This window comes from Palaemon carinicauda, chromosome 29 (assembly GCF_036898095.1).
Source record: "Palaemon carinicauda isolate YSFRI2023 chromosome 29, ASM3689809v2, whole genome shotgun sequence".
NCBI classification, from domain to species: domain Eukaryota; kingdom Metazoa; phylum Arthropoda; class Malacostraca; order Decapoda; family Palaemonidae; genus Palaemon; species Palaemon carinicauda.
In genome coordinates this window covers 87,356,311-87,377,095 of record NC_090753.1, presented here as the reverse complement: position 1 = coordinate 87,377,095, position 20,785 = coordinate 87,356,311, and the positions used below count along the sequence as shown (strand labels likewise).

The 20,785-nt window shown below is 37.5% G+C and overlaps 1 protein-coding gene across 2 annotated transcripts; it reads right to left on the bottom strand.

The window, feature by feature from the left end:
* Nucleotides 1-649: 649 nt before the first annotated feature.
* Nucleotides 650-19,969, bottom strand: LOC137622321 (uncharacterized). 2 transcript variants are annotated; one of them, XM_068352895.1, is made up of 7 exons: nt 19,899-19,969; nt 16,965-17,099; nt 16,040-16,232; nt 14,618-14,731; nt 9,559-9,634; nt 7,199-7,295; nt 650-2,863 (listed from the first exon to the last, which is right to left on the bottom strand). In XM_068352895.1, exons 2-7 carry the CDS (start codon nt 17,096-17,098, stop codon nt 2,764-2,766), a joined length of 714 nt encoding a protein of 237 aa, XP_068208996.1. In that variant the 5' UTR covers nt 17,099; nt 19,899-19,969; the 3' UTR covers nt 650-2,763. The 2 variants fall into 2 exon arrangements, with proteins under 2 accessions (XP_068208996.1, XP_068208995.1); XM_068352894.1 differs by lacking the exon at nt 19,899-19,969 and adding an exon at nt 19,663-19,725.
* Nucleotides 19,970-20,785: the final 816 nt, after the last annotated feature.

The following is a 20,785-nucleotide window of genomic DNA, read 5'->3' as shown; positions in this document are numbered from 1 at the left end:
TGCAGCGACCAAAGAAACTAACGAGTCAGAGCGGGACTTGGACCCCAGTCTAGCATTCACCAGTCAGTTGAAATGGTATTGCATTATCTCCCAGCACCGGCGGAAGAGGGCAATGCCTGTCGGGCAGGCAACAAGGCGGGCCTTGATATAACAAGAACCCGGCAGCCCGATGCAACCAACATCGGAGAAGCCGCCTGTCTCATATGTCTTGAGCCGCGGTGAAAACGGTGTAGGCCAAGTGTGTGTGCGTGGCCGTTGCAAAGTCACGACCACCCAAAACAAATACCCAGCTACTGGCATTCTGTTGTTTCCTCCACCCTTCTTCATCTCTTTAGATAGGAGGCTGATGGCTAACGACAGAACCCAATACTCGGACACGAGTGGGCGCCGACGACGATCTCCATGCAATGATTTAATCATGGAAGGTAATACAGCATTACTACATACATTAAAAAGATATATACAGTACATAGAAAACATATCCTGTAATACTGAAACCACATTAGTGTACAGTACAGTACCAATATTCCTTTTGAAATGAACTATAAAAATTTGTAAACAAAACCTATTATTCACTTCCACTCATCCTGAAATGGAAGACGAGAAAGCGACCTTAATACAGAAAGGAAAGTTTGCAGTAAAACACCTGTAATAGCAGCTCTTCAATTCACTTACACTCTTACACAGAAAGAAAGTATAAACAATCAAAATATATGTACATTACAACTATAAAAATTAGCAATTTATTTTGAAAACCAACTGTATTACATAAGCAATGTCTGACTTCATAATGGAAATAGTGTTTTGCCATTCACTCCTCCAACATCATTATAAAATACATTTAAGGAATCTTATATACAAAAGTAAGCTCAAACAGAAGTCGTCGTCGTCTTTCCAACAGATTTAATCTGTTTAAAACATAATATTCTCTCCGGTCTCAAATTCACCAACCCAGAAAGAATATAGTAATTAAATTTAAATACAGGTCCAATGCAAACTATTTGTATATAAATGGGTTCCGACTATACAATAACAATACATTCTACTTTTCTTTTGTGTGTTTCCAATAAATGTCTGTGACGTTAGTACTTTAATTCATTGTAGAATTATGAAAATAATCTGTGAAAGTAACAATTTGTTAACTGTGTCCTAGCATTGTTTGCTTGCATATTATAATTCCCTATTGTTTAAAATAAATAATGAAAAGCATTTGTTATACATTAAATACACACATTCTAAATACGGCTTGGTTCAAGAAATCCAATAAAATAAATTATTTTAAGTTCTAAAGTAATTGAGCATTCTCAAAAGATTTTCATACACGTACCTCAGAAGTTTGATTCATTCCTGGTTGACTGGTCTTTATAAAAATTGCTTTTAACTAGACCACATCCAAGAGGTGTTCTTGAAAATTTATTTACATCTTATTTATGGATAAATTCATAAGTTTATAAAATTCTGATGGAATTACTTAAGGATTCAATATAAACTGCTTGATGGAAACACAAAATAAACAATTTTAGGAGTACTATTCTTTGAGTAAGAATTAATAATTTCTTACCTAAAACTACTAAACCAGATTTATTGCAGCAATGCAGGGACTCTTTGACTGTCTGCTGTCACTGGAACATTGTAATTTTTCAAGTACTGTACTCTTGAACTATCTATCTCATCACTTCATCCATTATACTAATGTATACATGAATTTCTAATAATTCCCATGAACCATTATGATTTCATATTTTCCTGTGAAAATACTAAAAGCAGATACTGTTCAGAAGGTGTCACTAGCAGTTTGCCTGAGACAGTGCACTGCAAGCAGTTTTTTTGTAACATACTTAAAGATCAGCTACATTGTTTTCTCTCTGGCATCTTCCTTCCAAGATTTCCAACTTCTTTCTTAAATTTTCATGTTCCACGTAAATCTTAGAGGTTCCCAGTCACTGAGATTCTGATGGTGTCAACTAACATAGTCTATGGTGAAAATGTTCTAAATTCTGCTCTCCATGTCGATTCTAATTTGTTCTTTTCTAATTTTTTAAATAATGAAGCATCTTCCATTTTAAATGGATACCATAGCCAGCAAAATATCATTAAAAGTAAAATTACAACAATTAAGACAAGAAAAAACTGCAACAGCTCTCAGCAGTCGAGGGTTTGACTTGTCACCAAAGACTAGATTTTTCAGAGAAACTACATAATAAAAAGTTGAACTATTTTATAATTATGATAATACAGTAAACAGTTCTCAATTTACACCCTCTTTCATATATTTTGGAAACTGTTTACTATTAATATAATGCTCTTTACTTACTTTCAAAATATTTCTGAATGCAAATACATAAACATATTGTATATATGCAGAACATCAAATATAGTATTATAATCTAATGCTAACCTGGTAGGACAGATTTAATCTTCCATTATTCTTACTAAGGGAATCAGATTCTACAAATATTTCGTAAGATATAGCACTTTCGCATTGCCATCAAACAATGTATAATCGGAACCCATAAATTTTACTTCGTAATGTACAGTATTGCATAGAGCAAAAAAAAAAAAATAAGTATATTATATGATGCAATCATGAAAACCTATACTCTATATAAATTCATCTTGACACAAGATGAACTGACGTTTTTCTAGAACAAAAGATAAAATGAAAACTAAAATTCTAAAAATACCAAGAACTTCTTCCTTGTACAATGCATCCTAATGCATTTATAATGAAGACAAAAAAGTCTATGAGTCAAAATACTAAAATCAAGTGGATGCCTTCTTTTCATAAGCTTTAAAACTGTTGAGATTTAATACTGTGATGGTCCATTCTGGGAGCACATAATCAGTATATTCTCTGTGGAACCTGAAAAGAAAATACAGTATTACAGCACATAAATTTTACTTAAGCTCAATTTACAGTATATTCACCTCTAAAATGATAAATTATAAATTAATTTGTATTTTTCCTCATGGGACAAACTTTGACCTGGAAGACTAGTCATAAGACTTTTAGCACGCTCTCTTGCCTCTCTCACATCTATCCTCCTATCACTCAGAGCTTCCTTCACTCCATCCATCCACCCAAACCTTGGCCTTCCTCTTGTACTTCTCCCATCAACTCTTGCATTCATCACCTTCTTTAGCAGACAGCCATTTTCCATTCTCTCAACATGGCCAAACCACCTCAACACATTCATATCCAATCTAGCTGCTAACTCATTTCTTACACCCGTTCTCACTCTCACCACTTCGTTTCTAACCCTATCTACTCGAGATACACCAGCCATACTCCTTAGACACTTCATCTCAAACACATTCAATTTCTATCTCTCCATCACTTTCATTCCCCACAACTCCGATCCATACATCACAGTTGGTACAATCACTTTCTCATATAGAACTCTTTTTACATTCATGCCCAACCCTCTATTTTTTACTACAGAACACTCAAGGTTTGTATCGTTAGGAAAAATGCAAATTAATTTCAAATATCATTTGTTCCGACACTAAATACAAAACCTTTCGCTCTTTATTAGGGATGACTCGCCCTTTAGGAGGGTAGAAGTCCGAACCAACTGGCTGGTTTTTTACCCAGGGTTTACCCGTACATGCTCCGTATGTAACAGGGAGAAATCCTGACACCTCGCTAAATTCCGTGCAAAGTACGATTAGCGACCTGAGCAATCTGTGATTGTGTGATACCAGCAGTGTGACTAGTCTGGGTAAAAATTCTCAGAAATGTTGGAATCTTTGAATCGACCATAGACGTTACCCAATCCCACCTCGCCGGGGGGGGGGGGGTATGGGGATGTAACAAGCATTATTTCTATACTAGGTTACATAAGGGAAATGGTTTTACCTGCAGACAGATGAAGGCCAGGGACAGTAGATACAGTTCCCAAGAGAGGGGAAGATGAAAGAAAGAAAGAGCCAGTCATTCTCAACATTTATCCCAGACTAATCCATTCTTCTCAAGTTATAAGAAATAAAGTGACGTAGTTTCACTGATGTGTAAGTGAAAAGGGTAGCCAGCAAAGCCCTGGCTACACCTCTTCAACCCTGCTAACTAGGGCTTACCACCTCACATTAAAGTCTTAACGGCTAGTCTCCCTGCTTTGCCATTGGAATAAATGCTTTATAGTTCTAGAATACTCCACATTTTGTTTCATGAAGTGAATAGAATGTTATACAACATTGTACATGAAATTATTTAAAACGTAAGGTATTTATTTTCTTTTATGTTTTCTTTATAAATGCAACCAATACTAATTATAATTTTATCCAAGCATTTTCAGAGGTTCAAGTGGTAACATACCACCTGTTACTATTTCTATTGATTTATGGTAAGAACACAGCTTTTGAGGAGGTAGAATATTTCTCTTGTTGCCCTGATAAACAAGCAGTGCGTGCAGTACTGTATTGAAAATGGCCCCCCTAAAACTTACATAAGCAAATCTAAATAGAGAAGAAAGAGATTGGTAAACTACTGGTGAACGTAAGTATCTAATTAGTAAAATCAACTGCTATCTCAAAGACTGGGACAATTTAGATGTGATAAGAAGGTGGTGAGGAAAGCTGGTCAAATGAGTATTGATACAAAAATAGTAGAACAAAGATCAGTAAGAAAGCCCAAATAATAATGAAAAAGGTACCTGGATAACTAGAGGGACACTCAATAGCTTATTTCTCAACCTTGACCTTTGACCTTAACATGCATTAATTGGCGTAGATTTTCATGCACTCAAATATGAACCAAGTTTGAAGTCTATGTGACGACGATGTCCAAACTTATGGCTGATTACGTGAATTGGACATTTTGCTTGACCATGACCTTGACCTTTGACCACGAAAATTTCATAATTTCCAGCTTTTTACATAACAGTTAACCCCTACAATTTCATTAGTTTTCAATTAAAATTGTAGCCAGGAAGCTGTTCACAACCACGCACACTCAAACAAAAACACACATGGGGGGAAAAACATAACATCCTTTCAACTTCGTTGGCGGAGGTAAAAACCTAAACCAAATGGAAAATCTGCCAGAAAGTGCAGACCTCCATTACTACCATAAAAACATTAAGGGTGAATATTTATGTAATTTTAAGCAGTGGATCTGGGCATTAGTGTGCATACTTGCCAGCATATCATGTCTGAATGTGTAGCTGGCAGTAGCCCATCTGTCTATCTCTCACTCTTATGATTAGACTAATTGTGGTCTATGAAAACCAGACACTTCAATTATTGGAGAGAAAGGGCAGTCAACCAGCAACCAATAGCACTGAATATGCACTAACAGGTTTCTGATTCTCTAGCAAGTAATTGTTGCACCTCATGCTGTCAACAACTGGATGTATTACAATACTTAACTTGGGAGTAGGGATCTCCAGAATGTCTGACATCTTGAAAACACAGAACACAAAAGCTATGAAAACAAACGTGTCTGGCTATCACTGGTGCTAGAAAGGAATGAGGGAAGAAGCGTGGGTAGTGCGCAGTAGTTGGATGTAGAACGGCACCTCGCAGTATCGGGGGATATTGAGGAAGGAAAGGACTAATTGGTAAGGGACCTCTGGTAATGGTTCTAACACGCCCCAGTTACTATACCGACACTATTAGAGTGAGCGAGCTGGGTTTATTCCTGGCATTCCATGCAACTTTTTTCTCTGGTATATTTAGCAGTATTTATACCTTAGAAATGGTGCTATAAGGAGCATTTCACGGAGCGACACAGGTCCCTCGCCCAGAAATAGATTTTTCCTTCGTCAAAATCCCTTTTATGAATATCTGATTGGTTTCACAATAAGCCTGAATCAAAATTTAGATCAAAATGATAAAGCTGATAAAGGTTCAGAATTGGTCGATTGAAAATCATGGGATTTGACTAAGATTTTCTAGGACTGAACTAAGCAGCCAAACCTATCACTCTTTAAGGAGGAGGAAACTCCAAGGTTTTATGAAATGAATAATGTAACAAGGAGCAGGATCGAGCACCTAAGATGAGAAGATAAAAAATCCTCAAATTGACAGCCTATTATGAATTTTTATATCCATTCTTTTCAAATACTTATTTAATGTTGCTACAAATATCAATCTTTCTTCTTATTATTATTATTATTATTACTAGCTATGCTACAATCCTAGTTGGAAAAGCAGGATGCTATAAGACCAAGGGCTCCAACAGGGAAAAATAGGCCAGTGAGGAAAGGAAATTAGGAAATAAATAAATTACAAGTGAAGTAATGAACAATTAAATTGAAATATTTTAAGATCATCATCATCTCCTCCTACGCCTATTGATGCAAAGGGCCTCAGTTAGATTTCACCAGTTGTCTCTATCTTGGCCTTTTGATTCAATACTTCTCCATTCATCATCATCTACTTAGCGTTTCATAGTCCTCAGCCATGTAGCCCTGGGTCTTCCAACTCTTCTAGTGCCTTGTGGAGCCCAACTGAATGTTTGGTGAACTAATTTCTCTTGTGAAGAGCATGCTTGTAACCTCAAACAAAAGAACTCTACCCCAAGACAGTGGAAGTCCATGGTACAGAGGCTATGGCACTATCCAAGACTAAAGAACAATGGCTAAAAAATCTCTTCCACCCTTACCAAGAGGAAAGATGTCACTGAACAATGACATTGCAGTAGTTAACCCCTTGAGCAAAGAAGAACAGTTTGGTAACTTCAATGAGGACAGTAGAATGTGGAAAGAATATGCCAGACTATTCAGTGTATGTGTAGGCTGGTAAAGTACACAACCTTTAGCGTTTGGAAAATACCCTGCCAGTAATCAATCCCAAGGCAAGCCTTTCTTTCTTCTTGCCTGTACGTAAAATATGTAGAATAAAAGAACTTACTGTTTATCACAGGAATTCCTAGCACACCTTGTTCTGAAGAAGTGCATCTTGTCGCGCACTTACTGCTTGGCGAGTAAGCAAACAGATAGTGTAGGAAGAGATGTCAGGAGTGGTGGGCGGAGTTACCCACAGAAACTCACTGAGCAGTGAGGGTGCACCAGTATGCACTTTCTCAGAGCGAGGTGTGCCAGTTACTGTATTCCTGTGTCCAACTGTACCTTGATCTAGTCTAAAAATTCTCTATTACAATTTTCATTTTACATGGTATGGGGACACTAATCAATAAATAATATACATAAGGAATGGTTAAAGTAAAAAGAAATTTTACAGATAAGTCTCAACTTACCTAGCAAAGTATTCTAAGACAATTAATGAATGTTTGTCTGGGTTATAAGGTGCCCGGGTCCCAATGAAAGTCACATCGATATCACAATACTTTCGATCTGTAAAAGAAACACACATTACTACAAACAACGAGTTTTCCCATCACAATAATTAAACGTAGCATTTAGATATTTCTGTGGAAAAAGCTACAATCCCCTTCAATGCAAAGGTTAGAATGCACATCTCAGAAATGATTATTTGTAATGTTTACAAAAGCACTAAGAGAAATTAAATATTACAAATTAGTTCATCAATTAAGAGCTGTAAGTTGCCATAGTCAAACCAAATGAGTCCTACCGGACCATGGCCAGGAATACATGGCCAGGAATACATGTCCACGAACTCAATCAGGGCAGATGAACCATGTCACATATAACAATAAGAACCTGGCGATTCAAAGCAAATAGTAGATAATACATGAGGGCTTCTAGTCATAAACAATCAAGAAGGCCACAGTCACTGTGAACCAAATCATAAGGGTTTAAAGTCACTCATGAATGGCAGAGGCCAAAGACAGGACAATGTACTAGAAACAGGCCATTTATACATATGATCGGTGGCAGAACCACATCTCCGTCACGCTAGGAACAGGGAGGGCCAGGCTATGGCTGCTGATAACCCAGCAGGTAGACCTCACTCACAAGGAGGGGGAGGTTGCAGATATTACTAGAAACTATCAAACTTGAGAGGGTCTTGTACCAACCGTGGGTCACACGATCGTACATAAATTATTTTGTATATATTATGCTTGTATCTGCGCTCTTCCCTCGCACTAAAAAGAACCTGAATAATCATGTCTCCGGTTTTCCTCTGTAACATTGTCTGTCTTGTGAACATGAAAATGCCTGTTGCCTTGAGGTTTTGTATATAAAGGAGAGTGTTCTTTAATAAAGTTACTCAGTGATTGCATCCTGCCTTTGAGTCATAACCTTTCTCTCGGCCGTCACATTGGTGACCCCGGAGTGTCCAATGTGATGGCCGAGAGAAAGGTTATGACTCAAAGGCAGGATGCAATCAACTGAGTAACTTTATTAAAGAACACTCTCCTTTATATACAAAACCTCAAGGCAACAGGCATTTTCATGTTCGAGAAACAGACAATGTTAGAGAGGTAAAACGCAGACATGTTTATTCTGGTTCTTTTTAGTGTGAGGGAAGAGCGCAGATACAAGCATAATATATACAAAATAATTTATGTACGATCGTGTGACCCACGGTTGGTACAGTCTCAAACTCTCATCCAACAGATTTCCAGGCAGGGACATTCCCAGTAGGTAACCACAAGGCTTAACTCAATCTAAGCCAGTACAAACTGGTCAATAATGATCTATTACAACAGACATAAGTCTCCCATAACTCGTGCACAGCGTGATTTTCTCAAAATCAATGGAGAGAACTGATTATCATGGAAATAGTTGATAAAGAAAAATAACAGCAACAATCGACATAGGAGAGCCTTACAAAAGTGACAAACTGACAAACCAGATCTTGAGACTCGGCTTTGAAATACTGTATGACTTTCCAGCAGAGATTCAGTACTCACTTTGTAAACCTTAACTAACTGAACAAGTATTACTAAATCAAGTGTCTATTCATATAAGAGCAATGTCTCTTAGGCCGGGAGCACACTAGCGACTCTGTGGCGCCACAAAGCCACAGCATCGTGTGGCGGGGATGTGGTCTCTCATAGGTTTCCATTGTTTTCAAAGCCACGCCACGCCACGCCTGTGGTGGGGATGAGCGACAGAAAGCCACAGTCGCTTGCCACAGTTGCTAGTTTGCGTGGCAAAACTTGAAAACAATGGAAACCTATGGGAGACCGCATCCCCGCCACATGATGCTGTGGCTTTGTGGTGCCACATAGTCACTAGTGTGCTCCCGGCCTTACTGACAGTGTCTGTTGTGGATCTAACTGCAAAAGCAAAGCTACTTAAAACAAAAGAAAGCTACATTGTTGAATTCTCATTTTAGCACAGCTAAACAAAACTATAAAGATGAAATTCTCAACTCTTAGAAGATTAGATTGGGTATAAGGGTTTTTTTCAATAATAGTTTTACCTATTCCTCGAAAATATCTATGAAACTTGAGCAATAGAATAAAATGTGAAAGGTTCTGACAAAAATTTCTTTCAGGACTCTTCAAAGTAGCATTCGTTTTACAATGGGTTGAATGACTGGCTAGCTTAGGTGTGATACACCGTAACGTTTTCTTCACCGTGTATACCTAAATATAATCATTTCCCTTTATGCCTTTGCTATGGTAAGAAGTATACTGTACTGTATCACAATTTCACAAACATTTCTTAATTAGTCGGTACTTACCAACGATTGTCTGTAGACTGACATTGTCTATTTGAGTTACTTGTATATTCTTTGGTTCAAGAATCAAATTGTTTACCTAGAAATAGAAGAATTATAGTAGTTAGCAAGTAATAATAATAATAATAATAATAATAATAATAATACTGTACTTAATAATGTAAAACAATACTACAGTAAATAAATACTTGCTGAACCAATACGGACCCAAATATATACAAAGTTACAGTGAACCCTCGCTACTTCGCGGTTCGACAATCGCGGATTCACCACTTCGCGGGGTTTTCCCATAACCCATATATATATACATATCGCGGATTTTCCGGAAAATTCGAAAATACCGCGAAATCTGAAGACAACCAAATACGATATTTTGTTACCTGTAATTCCATTAATACTGTAATTAGTAATATCTGCTCTTACTGATTGTTCATTGCATTACATATGATATATAATTCAGCACAGAAAGAAATAAAACACGGAAAGAGAATGTGATCATACGATAATTCAGTACGTAGTAAAATTAAATCGAACATGAAACGCAAATCAGATGCAGTCATACCATATTAGAATGGTGTGTACTGTAATGGATGTGCTTCTTTTCCATGAATCTTTTGTATGTATACGTACGTAGTACAGTACTGCATCCAATAATATTCTTTGTTGCAAAAATCACATTTCGAATACTGTAAGCGTACGAGAGAGAGAGAGAGAGAGAGGCGTAAAATAGCGTACGTAAATTTTTATTATTATTGTTATTATTATTATTATTGTTGTTGTTGTTAATAAAATTATTATTGTTATTATTATTAATCATTATTATTATTATTATTACTGTACAGTATTATTATCATTATTTATTATTATTACGGTATTGTACTTAATCTACGTACGTTCAGTATGCGCGGGGGCATCTTCTATGAGTAACCAACGCGCCATAGTACTAAGACGGGTTGTGATTGGTTCAAGCGCTGATAGATGACGAATCAAAACTCAAGTTTTGTTATCTAGCCTGTGATTGGTGTTTTGCCCGCATCTTCTACCCGCAGCATCAAAGTTCTCGCGGGGCTGCATCGTTCACTTTCTCTTTCCGCGTATTGCTGAGTAGACGTTCTTAACTTTGTGAAGTTTAATCTGTGCTGTGTGCGACTGTTTTAAGTTGAACTTTTTGTTGAACTTTCTGTTACAATGCCTCCCAAGCGTTCTGCTTCTAGTAAGGCTGGTAGTGAGCCTAAACGCCACCGAAGGATGATGACGATAGCTGAGAAGGTTACGCTTCTCGACATGTTAAAAGATGGTAGAAGTTACGCGGCCGCCGGCCGCCATTTTGGCATCAACGAATCCACCGTTCGCTACATCAAGAAGGACGAGGCGAACATTAGAAAGACTGCTGCAATCACCTTTAGCAGATCAGCGAAGCGAGTCGTTACAACGCGTAATAAAACGATCGTACGCATGGAAGGTGCTTTAGCTGTGTGGATTGCCGACTGCCGGAAGAAGAACATAGCGTTGGATACGAACACCATCCAAACAAAGGCTTTGAGCTTATATGAGAATTTTGCTGCAAAGGAACCTAAAGAGGACGACGGCAACCATGCTGAAGATGATGATGATGCAGATGATCCTCAACCAGGGACATCCACTGATTCCCAGCCTCAGAAACGTTTTTCCGCAAGCAAAGGATGGTTCGCGAAGTTTCAGAAACGCTTCGCCCTGAAAAGCGTTTCCCTGCATGGGGAGTCTGCTTCCGCTGACACTGCCGCTGCTGAAACTTACGTGAACCAGACTTTCAAGAACATTATCGCTGAAGGTGGATACAAGCCGGAACAAGTCTTTAATATGGATGAAACCGGCTTGTTTTGGAAGAGAATGCCGTCGCGAACTTTCCTGTTCAAAGAAGAAGCCAAAGCCTCTGGCTTTAAGGCATTCAAGGATCGCGTTACCCTCGTGATGTGTGGCAATGCTGCTGGATTTTTGTTAAAGCCGGGGCTTATTTATAAGTCGAAAAATCCTCGCGCTTTGAAAAATAAAAATAAGAATCTCCTTCCCGTGTACTGGATGCATAATCAAAAAGCATGGATTACGAAGATGCTGACCTCCAACTGGTTCCACCAGTGTTTCATCCCGCAAGTCCATGAATATCTCTTAGAGAAGGGCTTGCCATTCAAGATCCTTCTCCTTATGGATAACGCTGGTGGACACGCAACTGACCTGTCGCGTGAGGGCGTTCAGGTCGAGTTCCTGCCACCCAACACCACGTCATTAATTCAACCAATGGACCAGGGGGTTATCAGGGCGTTCAAGGCCCTCTACACGAAGAATACCTTGGCGGACCTCGTTGCGTGTGTGGATGCTGCCCAAGATGACGAGGATGAAGACTTCAACTTGAAGGCGTACTGGCGGCAGTACACCATAGCCACGTGCCTGCAGAATATTCAAAAGGCACTTCAAGAGATGAAACCTGCAACCGTAAATGCGAGCTGGAAGAAGCTGTGGCCCGATATTGTTTACGACGACAAGGGATTTACTCCGTCGGAAATCCAACACTCTGCAATACGGAAATCTGTGCAGTTGGCTGCCATAATTGGGGGTGACGGGTTTGGCGACATGACGACTGAAGACGTCGACGAGTTGTTGGACTGCCATTCCCAGCCCCTAACTGACGCAGACCTCGAAGACCTGACGAAATCGGCAAGTGAGGAAGAGAGTGAGGGTACCCAGGAAGAGACCCAAGAAAATGTCGAAGAAACGGGCTTAACATTAGAACGGCTTGCCAAGTTCTGCAACCATATGAAGGAGGCGAAAGAAATGTTACAAGAGTGGGACGAGGATATGGTTCGCTCGATGCAATTCTGCAACAAGGTTGATGACATCACGACTCCCTACAGGATGCTCTTGGATCGAAAAAAGAAGCAGCGGCAACAACTTCCGATCACAATGTTTTTCCAGCCTCGCAAAAAAGAGCCAGTTCCTCCTGCTAGTACGCCTTCGGAAGAAATTGAAGAAGTTGAAGAGGTGTCCCAGGAAAAGACACCTCCGTCTGAAGAGACGTAAAATACTATCATTGACTGCACAGTAGAACACATCATCAGCTTCATCATCATCATTTCTACTGTGCAGCAAATTCATCGCCATCGTCATTCAAGTTTTTCTTGAACTTCTTTCGTGGTGAGTACAGTAACAATCTTTATTTTTTACTTTAACCTGTTTTATAGTTTAGTAATGTACGTACTGTATGCATTAAGTTAAAGGGAAGGTTTTAAAAGTCTACATGTTGTAACCTATCATATTTTTTTTGTTTAAAATTTACATTTACGTACGTAAAACAATCTCTCTCTCTCTCTCTCTCTCTCTCTCTCTCTCTCTCTCAAATTGTTTTCCTGCTTTGCTACGTACAAGTACTGTATAATTTATATTTGTAAGGTAACATATTTTGTAAATGCTTTTACTGTAAATACTGTATGTACTGTATCATTATTTATCACTATCATCATGCGCGTTAAATGCCTTGTTTGTTCTGAGCGTGGTTGTTTACTGAGCGTACACGCCGTCGTTTCAGGCGGCGTCATAAAGAAAAAGATTTCATTTGGAAGTCCTAAGAAAAATACGTAAACTAAAACATTGGTAATAAAAAAATCAACATACAGTACTGTATAATCAATATAATCGATGCAAAAACTAACCTATACGTACATATATGTGTACACTAAATGAGTTTGTTTCTTCATTATGATCAGAGATGAACGTAAACAAAACATTGGTTGCCATTTTTTATCGTGCTTTTTAGGTGTTTAGGAAACACATGATATAAAATCGCCTTTAATATTTGTGCCTGTTTTAGTTTAGGGTGCTGTAGTACATGCATTAAGTGTTCTGTACATTAAAGGGTGGTTTGTTAACAGTACTACGTACAAGGGAAGGTTTTAAAAGTCCGAATATACATGTTAAATAAATAGGTAAATATGCTGTCACTACTTCGCGGATTTTCACCTATCGCGCCCGCGTCTGGAACCTATCTACCGCGATAAACGAGGGTTCACTGTATATCCATCAATTATCAAATGAAAAACTTTTTAATGTGAGTTTATAATACATTAAAAAAACCTAACACAACAAAAGTCTTATAAACAACCACAAGTTACAGAAAAACATTCTTGATTAATTCATTACAGATCCTTGAAATTTGGAATAAAATATGGCAATATTCGGATTAAAATTTTTCTTAAGCAGTAGGGGTCCTCTAAACATGTCGGATTCTTACTTAACTACAGTATGTGACTCAAGGTTTCTTTCTATAAACCAAATGAATAGCCTTGACTAAAACATGATTACCAACCACTATTTAACAACTAAAGTTATAAATTATGTGTTATTAACAATAATAATATGATCACAAAAGTATCAACAAAGATTTGTCCTTGTTCATATTATCCAGGGAAAATTACAAAACAATATGTAATGTAGTTATAATTATTTCTATCTATGCTTTCAATGTGAGTCATGGCTGAGGACTATGAAGAGCAAAGTAGGAGATGATGAATGGAGAAGTATTGCATTAAAAGCTCAAGATAAGACGACTGGCGAAATCTAACCAAGCCCCTTTGCGTCAGTCGGCGTAGGAGGAAATGATGATGATGATGATGCTTTCAGTGCAAGTAATTCACCATGCTGGCAAACAGACTTCACCTCAACATTTTTACATTGGTTTTCCCATTTATGGCATTAATGTGAAATAAGTTATCTTCATCATCTCCTGTCCTATATTCTAATGTCTTCCTAAACTCTCATTGTGACTAAGTCTTCATCCAGCCCGTACTTCCACCATTTCTTAGGCCTTCATCCTACTCCTTCCACATCTACTGTTTTTTCTATGCCACCTGGCTATCTATGTCTAAATTCTGATTCCAAACTTCCGAACAGAAACCAAATTACTTCTGTAAATCAAGAAGGGTCGGTATCGAGTGACAGATGTTATGGAAAATTGTGATGTGATTTTTCAAGCTGAGCTACGGAAGCAGTGATACTAAACATGAAACCATTACAAGCTAAATAGCTTCCTCACTTGGTCATTGCTCCATTGAGTACCCCTAATCCTCGTGATAGCTTTCTGCGACAAGAGACCTCGCAATTCTCCCCACTCTCTTCTGCTAATCAGCTCTGTAGAGGTACACAAAGCCTGTAAAAATCATCAGTACTGTTAGAGGAAAAATCATTGCAATAACATACTGAATATGAAGCTAAATTTCCCACTTTTACTGTACAATTATATTTATCATTATCATTATTATTACTTGCTAAGCTACAAACCTAATTGGAAAAGCAGGATGTTATAAGCCCAGGGGCCCCAACCGGCAAAATAGCCCAATGGGGAAAGGAAACAAGGAACAATAAAACATTTTAAGAACTATACAACATTAGAATAAATATTCCCAATGTAAACTATAAAAATTTTAACAAAACAAGAGGAAGAGAAATTAACTAGAAAAGTGTGCCTGACTCCTCAAGCAAGAGAACTCTAACCCAAGACAGTAGAAGACCATGGTACAGAGTCTATGGCACTACCCAAGACTTATAGGTACTATAAATACTTGTTTATCAAAACTACTACGGTAGATGCTTTTTAACATGTTACCACTTAAAAACAATAAAGTACTGTAAAGCAATTATAAATATCTGCAAGTACTTTTATATGTATGGAATTACCTTTTAGGTATGTTCTTGTTTTTTTGCACCCTTGCATAATCTTCACACATTTAGCCTGACATAAGTGATAATCTATACAAATACAGATTATCTTTAATTCATTTTGCAACTTGAGCCTTCATGCAAACATTGCAACACCTGTTCAGCAAAGGACAGACTCTAAATACCTTAAAAGTTTTATTCAAGATGTGACCAAAGTTGTGGAATGATCTTACTAAGCGGGTAGTTGAGTCAGTAGAACTTCAAAAGTTCAAACTTGCAGCAAATGTTTTTATGTTGAACAGGCAGACATAAGTCTTTTAATCTTTCTATTTATGAAGTACTGTATCTGTTTTTTTTGTTTTTGTTTTTTTTTAAATATTTTATTTTAATAGTTCATTCATTTTATATTGTTTATCTATTTGCTTATCTCCTTTCCTCATTAGGCTATTCTTCCCTGTTGGACCTCTTGGGCTTATAGCACCTTGCTTTTTCAACTAGGGTTGTAGCTTAGCTAGTAATAATAATAATAATAATGCAAGGCACAATTGCTGTCATACCTCCTAATTGGAAATGTCCATAAATGTTTCTTCTATATTTCCAAATCCCACCTGATTCTCAAGTAAAATTATTGGGCTCTATCCTAATCACGTATAGAAATTACTTTCCTTCTACAATAACTAGAAACTTTCACCAAATCTAACAAATGAAAAGTTTATCTATGTCATTAAATTCATCCAAACATAAGTTTAAATTAATCTAGTGTAGCCTAGTAAAAGTTACGACAAATTTAGACGGTTACCTGTTTCACTCCGTACTTGAAGTCTTCAATGAAAAAATTAGGATCCCACTCTCTTTTCAGGGAAGCTATTTCAAACTGGTTGTGCAGCCACTTGAATGGATTAGGGATCGAGATAACACGCATTCGCATCGGGTCTGGCGTTTGTTCGGAGTTTTGTTTAGCAGCCGACGTGTGCAACCCGCAGCAACATGATCTGGAATAAAGAAGGGAGAATTTAGTGAAAGTTATGGATGGTCATTTACTACAGAATTTCCATGATATAGACGAATAGACACTTAGAAATACAAAAGTCAATTTTACAGTACAGTACTTCCAATTCTTTCCAAAAGAACCATCACATACAACAGAAGCTGATTTCACTTGAATATACAGTGCGATAATTTTGGTATACAATACTTCAGTATAAAAAGATTTGCTTACCCACACACAAGTTTTGCCATACATTGTCACATAACCATACTACTACTACGCTGGAGGAGCATATCTATTTTGACGAGAGAAATCAGAAAGACTAGTTTAGTGTAGACATTGACATTTAACCAACTCTAAGAGAAAAACAAGAACAAAAAACAAATAAATTTATCAACATTGTTCCCAAAATAATTTCCATAATGCCTACCAAAAGATATTAAGCTCCCAAGTAAGGTCAATCTATAATGACTCTTGAAGTAAAAGGAAAAGATAAAATAGAAACACTACTGTACATGAATCTACCAACAGTATAAAACTTTGATATAAAATACTGAAGGACCATCTGTACTTTGCAGCATTTTGTATATCAGGCAATATCTTGTATAACAATCATTTTCCATAACAGCATGCCCAACATATCAGTCTCTCTTATGCAACCATTTAATACAGTATGACCATAGCCAAACTACCCACTCATGCCAAGGCAATAATGTAGTCGTCTTTATCTTTTCACCTGCTGCATGTTGCTTGCTGCTGTGAAATCAAGGCACTAGCACCTGCAGAAGCTCCTCCTAAGGCAGCAAACGCTCTGGTATTCAACGCATGATTGCACCCGTACAAACATATTCTGTGTGCTGTTCGTAGCATTCTGAAACAAAAAAAAACCTGAGCTACTTTAAATGGACACAATAGATTGCAAATAGAACTTAGTGAAATGTGTCTATGTATTTTTCTTCATACAAAAAGTCCAAATTCCCTACCTTAGTCATACATATCTGTTGTTGGCGGTAATTATTTGATACCTGAATTATCAAATAAAAATTTTTTTTATTTCCCCTACCAATAATAACATAAGCTACAAACTATAATTTTCCGTCACAGGCATACTAATGTAAGGCGTTACCTTTTGATTATGAGGTGATAAAACTCCCTTTGACAATTTTCTAACCTGAGGGATACAAAAGTGGCTAACATACCTCTTTATCTCTCTCACAAGTCTACATATAACCCTCACAGACAAACAATTCTCTTACAATAAGGACTGACAAAACAGTAGGTCACTTTTTCACCTCAAACATGAACAAACGGGAGTACAGTATTGTGCTATTCATATACAGACTTTAAATTCTCGTCATATTCTGGTAAAAAAATCAAACGAACTGAAATTTACATATTGTTTTTAGCTTTATATATAACTTTATCATCTCCATGTCGACTACTACTTGCTGAACTTAATCACATTTACAGATTCCAAGTGCCATGCAAATGGTGCATTTGTTGAAGATGTACAGTATTCAATAAACCGAGATATATTTTATTTGGTGTTTAGAAGTGTAGTGTTAATATTATTACTTGCTAAGCTACAACCCTACTTGGAATACAGGATCCTACAAGCCCAAAGGCTTCAACATGGAAAATAGCCCTGTGAGGAAAGGAAAAAGGAAAATTTTTTTTTTTTAAAAAGAGTAACATTAAAATAAATATCTCCCATGTAAACTAAAACAAAACAATAGGAAGAGAAATAAGATAGAATAATACTCGAGTGTACCCTTAAGCAAGAGAACTCTAACCCAAGACTGTGGAAGACCATAGTACAGAGGCTATGGCAAGACCCAATAATAGAGAACAATGGTTTGATTATGGGGTGTCCTTCTAGAAGAGCTGCTTACCATAGCTAAAGTCTCTTCTACCCTTACCAAGAGGAAGTGGCCACTGAACAATTAAAGTGCAGTAACCCCTTGAATGAAGAAGAATTGTTTGGTAATTTGTATTGGCAGGTGTATGAGGACAGGAGAATATATAAAGAATAGGGCAGACTATTCAGTGTGTGTGTGTTTAGGCAAGGGGAAAATGAACCGTAACCAAAGAGAAGGATCCAATGTAGTACTGTCTGGCCAGTCAAAAGACCCCATAACTCTCTAGCGGTAGTATCTCAATGGGTGGCTAGTGCCCTGGCCAACCTACTACCTGTTCAAAGATTTTTGTCACTTTCTAATTTTTACAGAGCTTAAATACTGTATAAAAAATTCTGTAAAAGACCTCTAGCTACTTTTAAATCCCATTCGCTAATACGTGGGTCTCATAATCCCGAAAACAGGTCTCCACCGAGGTCCTACCATAAATGTTGTGGATAGAGGTCAGGGAAAATATAAACACAAAATGTTAACTTTAAATAGGTCAATATACAGATCTGCGGACAGGTCACCCTTTTCTTCCCATTTCATTCCTAAAATTGTATCAAATAAATTTTGCTCGACGTATCTCAAAATCTAAGGAAATATAGAAAAAAAAAAACATTATTTATAACTTTTTTACGTGTAAATTTCAGACATAGCCTATGACATATCAAGTTTTTAATTGGTGCTATGTGAATTATGGGGGGGGGGGGGGTCACATGTGGGTGTAGCCCATGGTATAGGTAAGAACACAACCTAAGTAAGATTAGGTTTTGGTACCTTAGGCTATGATATATTGGTAAAGTTATAGATACAGACGGAACAACATTTCAAAAAGAAAAAAAAAATAGTTTTTCCTGTAGTGAATAATTTGTTTTCACTGAATTTAACCAATATCCATAACTATAATCTTCTTTGTCTGCATCTTTTCCCACTATAATAAAACCGAAATATCAATTGATTTTCCTTAAATTATTACACAACATTAGACATAGTTACTTCTCGGATTTGACAAGAAATTGAAATACAGAATTATAATATCAACAGAACAGAAGAAGAGCCTTTGTATATGAGCGGCCAGTTCCTCTAAGCATAAATTATGGATACTAATTAAATTAAAACTTTGGAGGCTTTGTATATCAGCGATCAGTTCCTCAAGCGATCATTATAAATGGACATCAACTAAGCTAACATTCCCCCCTAACCTAACCTACAAGCTGTATCCTTACCTACTTGCCTAACCAGGGGGGGGGCTAATGCCCCACTGCGACCTCCCTTACAATGCCGTATTCTGTTTGACATAACATACATAAACCCCAAAATTTACCCCCTAACCTAACCTACAAGCCATGTCCTTAACTACTAACCTATGAGGGGGGGGGGGGGGGTAACGCCCCCCTGCGACGCCCCTTACACTGGTGTATTCTTAGCCCTCAGTCATTAACATACAGGTGGCCGGTATCATACATACACGTCAAGGTAGGCAAATAAGTATATTTAAAAACCATTCACATAAATCAAACATAGTATATTGACCTTATGACGTAAATGACCATACCCCCGACCTTGGATTATAACCAGCCTAACCCTGTCCTTTGTCATATTACATAACGTCTTAAACCTGATCTTCCGCTAAAATAGAAAACCATTATTTACCAGGCACTTATGAGACTCAAAGATCCATAATCTCACTATTTCTAATGCATAAATGACATGACACAATCAATATAATTCAATAAAAGTCAAAATAGTGAAAGTGACTAGATACTAACTTGGGTATTGTTGTTGTTAGGCGAACGGGTCCTGGGGGAGGAGTAGGATCTCCTCTTTCGGGGGACCTAGAGTCGTAGTGGGGGGGAGGATTAAGCCGGCTCTTCTTCTTCAAGTTTTTTTTTACGATTTTGTGCAATCTAGCAAAAAATTGTAAAAATAATAATGAAACAGTTTTAGTTATATATTAGTTTTTTATCTAGTCCATATGGGCTCATGTCCCCATTATACATGGCATATATAAGTATACGGATATATGTACAGCACTGTATAGATATGTGATTAGAAGTAGTTTTGCTTCTTTTTACTACCATCTTGTACTATTATTGTAAGTCAAATCATAATTTTGTATATTTTGTAATGTACTCTCATACCCTGAGAGCGGTTGATAGAGTTAATAAAAATCCTTAAATCCTTAAATCCGTATATCTATGTAACAGATCTACGAGAGAGAGAGAGAGAGAGAGAGAGAGAGAGAGAGAGAGAGAGAGAGAGAGAGAGAGAGAGAGAGAGAGAGAGAGAGAGGGGGGGGTAGGTTGGCAGCTCAATGACAGTAATAAGTCTAAGTAAAGTGCCCGCAAACTTATTTTGCAGAGTGGGCAGTTGGGAACCAAGTTACCAGAGAGAGAGAGAGAGAGAGAGAGAGAGAGAGAGAGAGAGAGAGAGAGAGAGAGAGAGAATCAAGGATTATCAGCAGAGCGGATGTACTGTATTTAACCTGTAACATCCTGTTCCGGATTTAGCTTTATGTATTACGTTTCCATTATTGGTTAGATGATAATGAAAGAAGGTCTCGTCCCATATATCTAAAGGTAGTAGGTGGGCCAAGGCACCAGCCACCCGTTGAGACTACCTCTACGGAGTTATTGGGTTCTTTGACTGGCCAGAC

Excerpts from the sequence above, each read along its gene's own strand:
- LOC137622321 (XM_068352894.1), bottom strand. The coding sequence starts at position 19,682 with ATGGTCATTTACGTCATAAG. Across the intron at positions 17,100-19,662 it reads ATGGTCATTTACGTCATAAG|AATGCTACGAACAGCACACA; the intron begins GTCAATATACTA and ends TTTTTGTTTCAG. Across the intron at positions 7,296-9,558 it reads CAGTCTACAGACAATCGTTG|ATCGAAAGTATTGTGATATC; the intron begins GTAAGTACCGAC and ends TTTCTTTTACAG.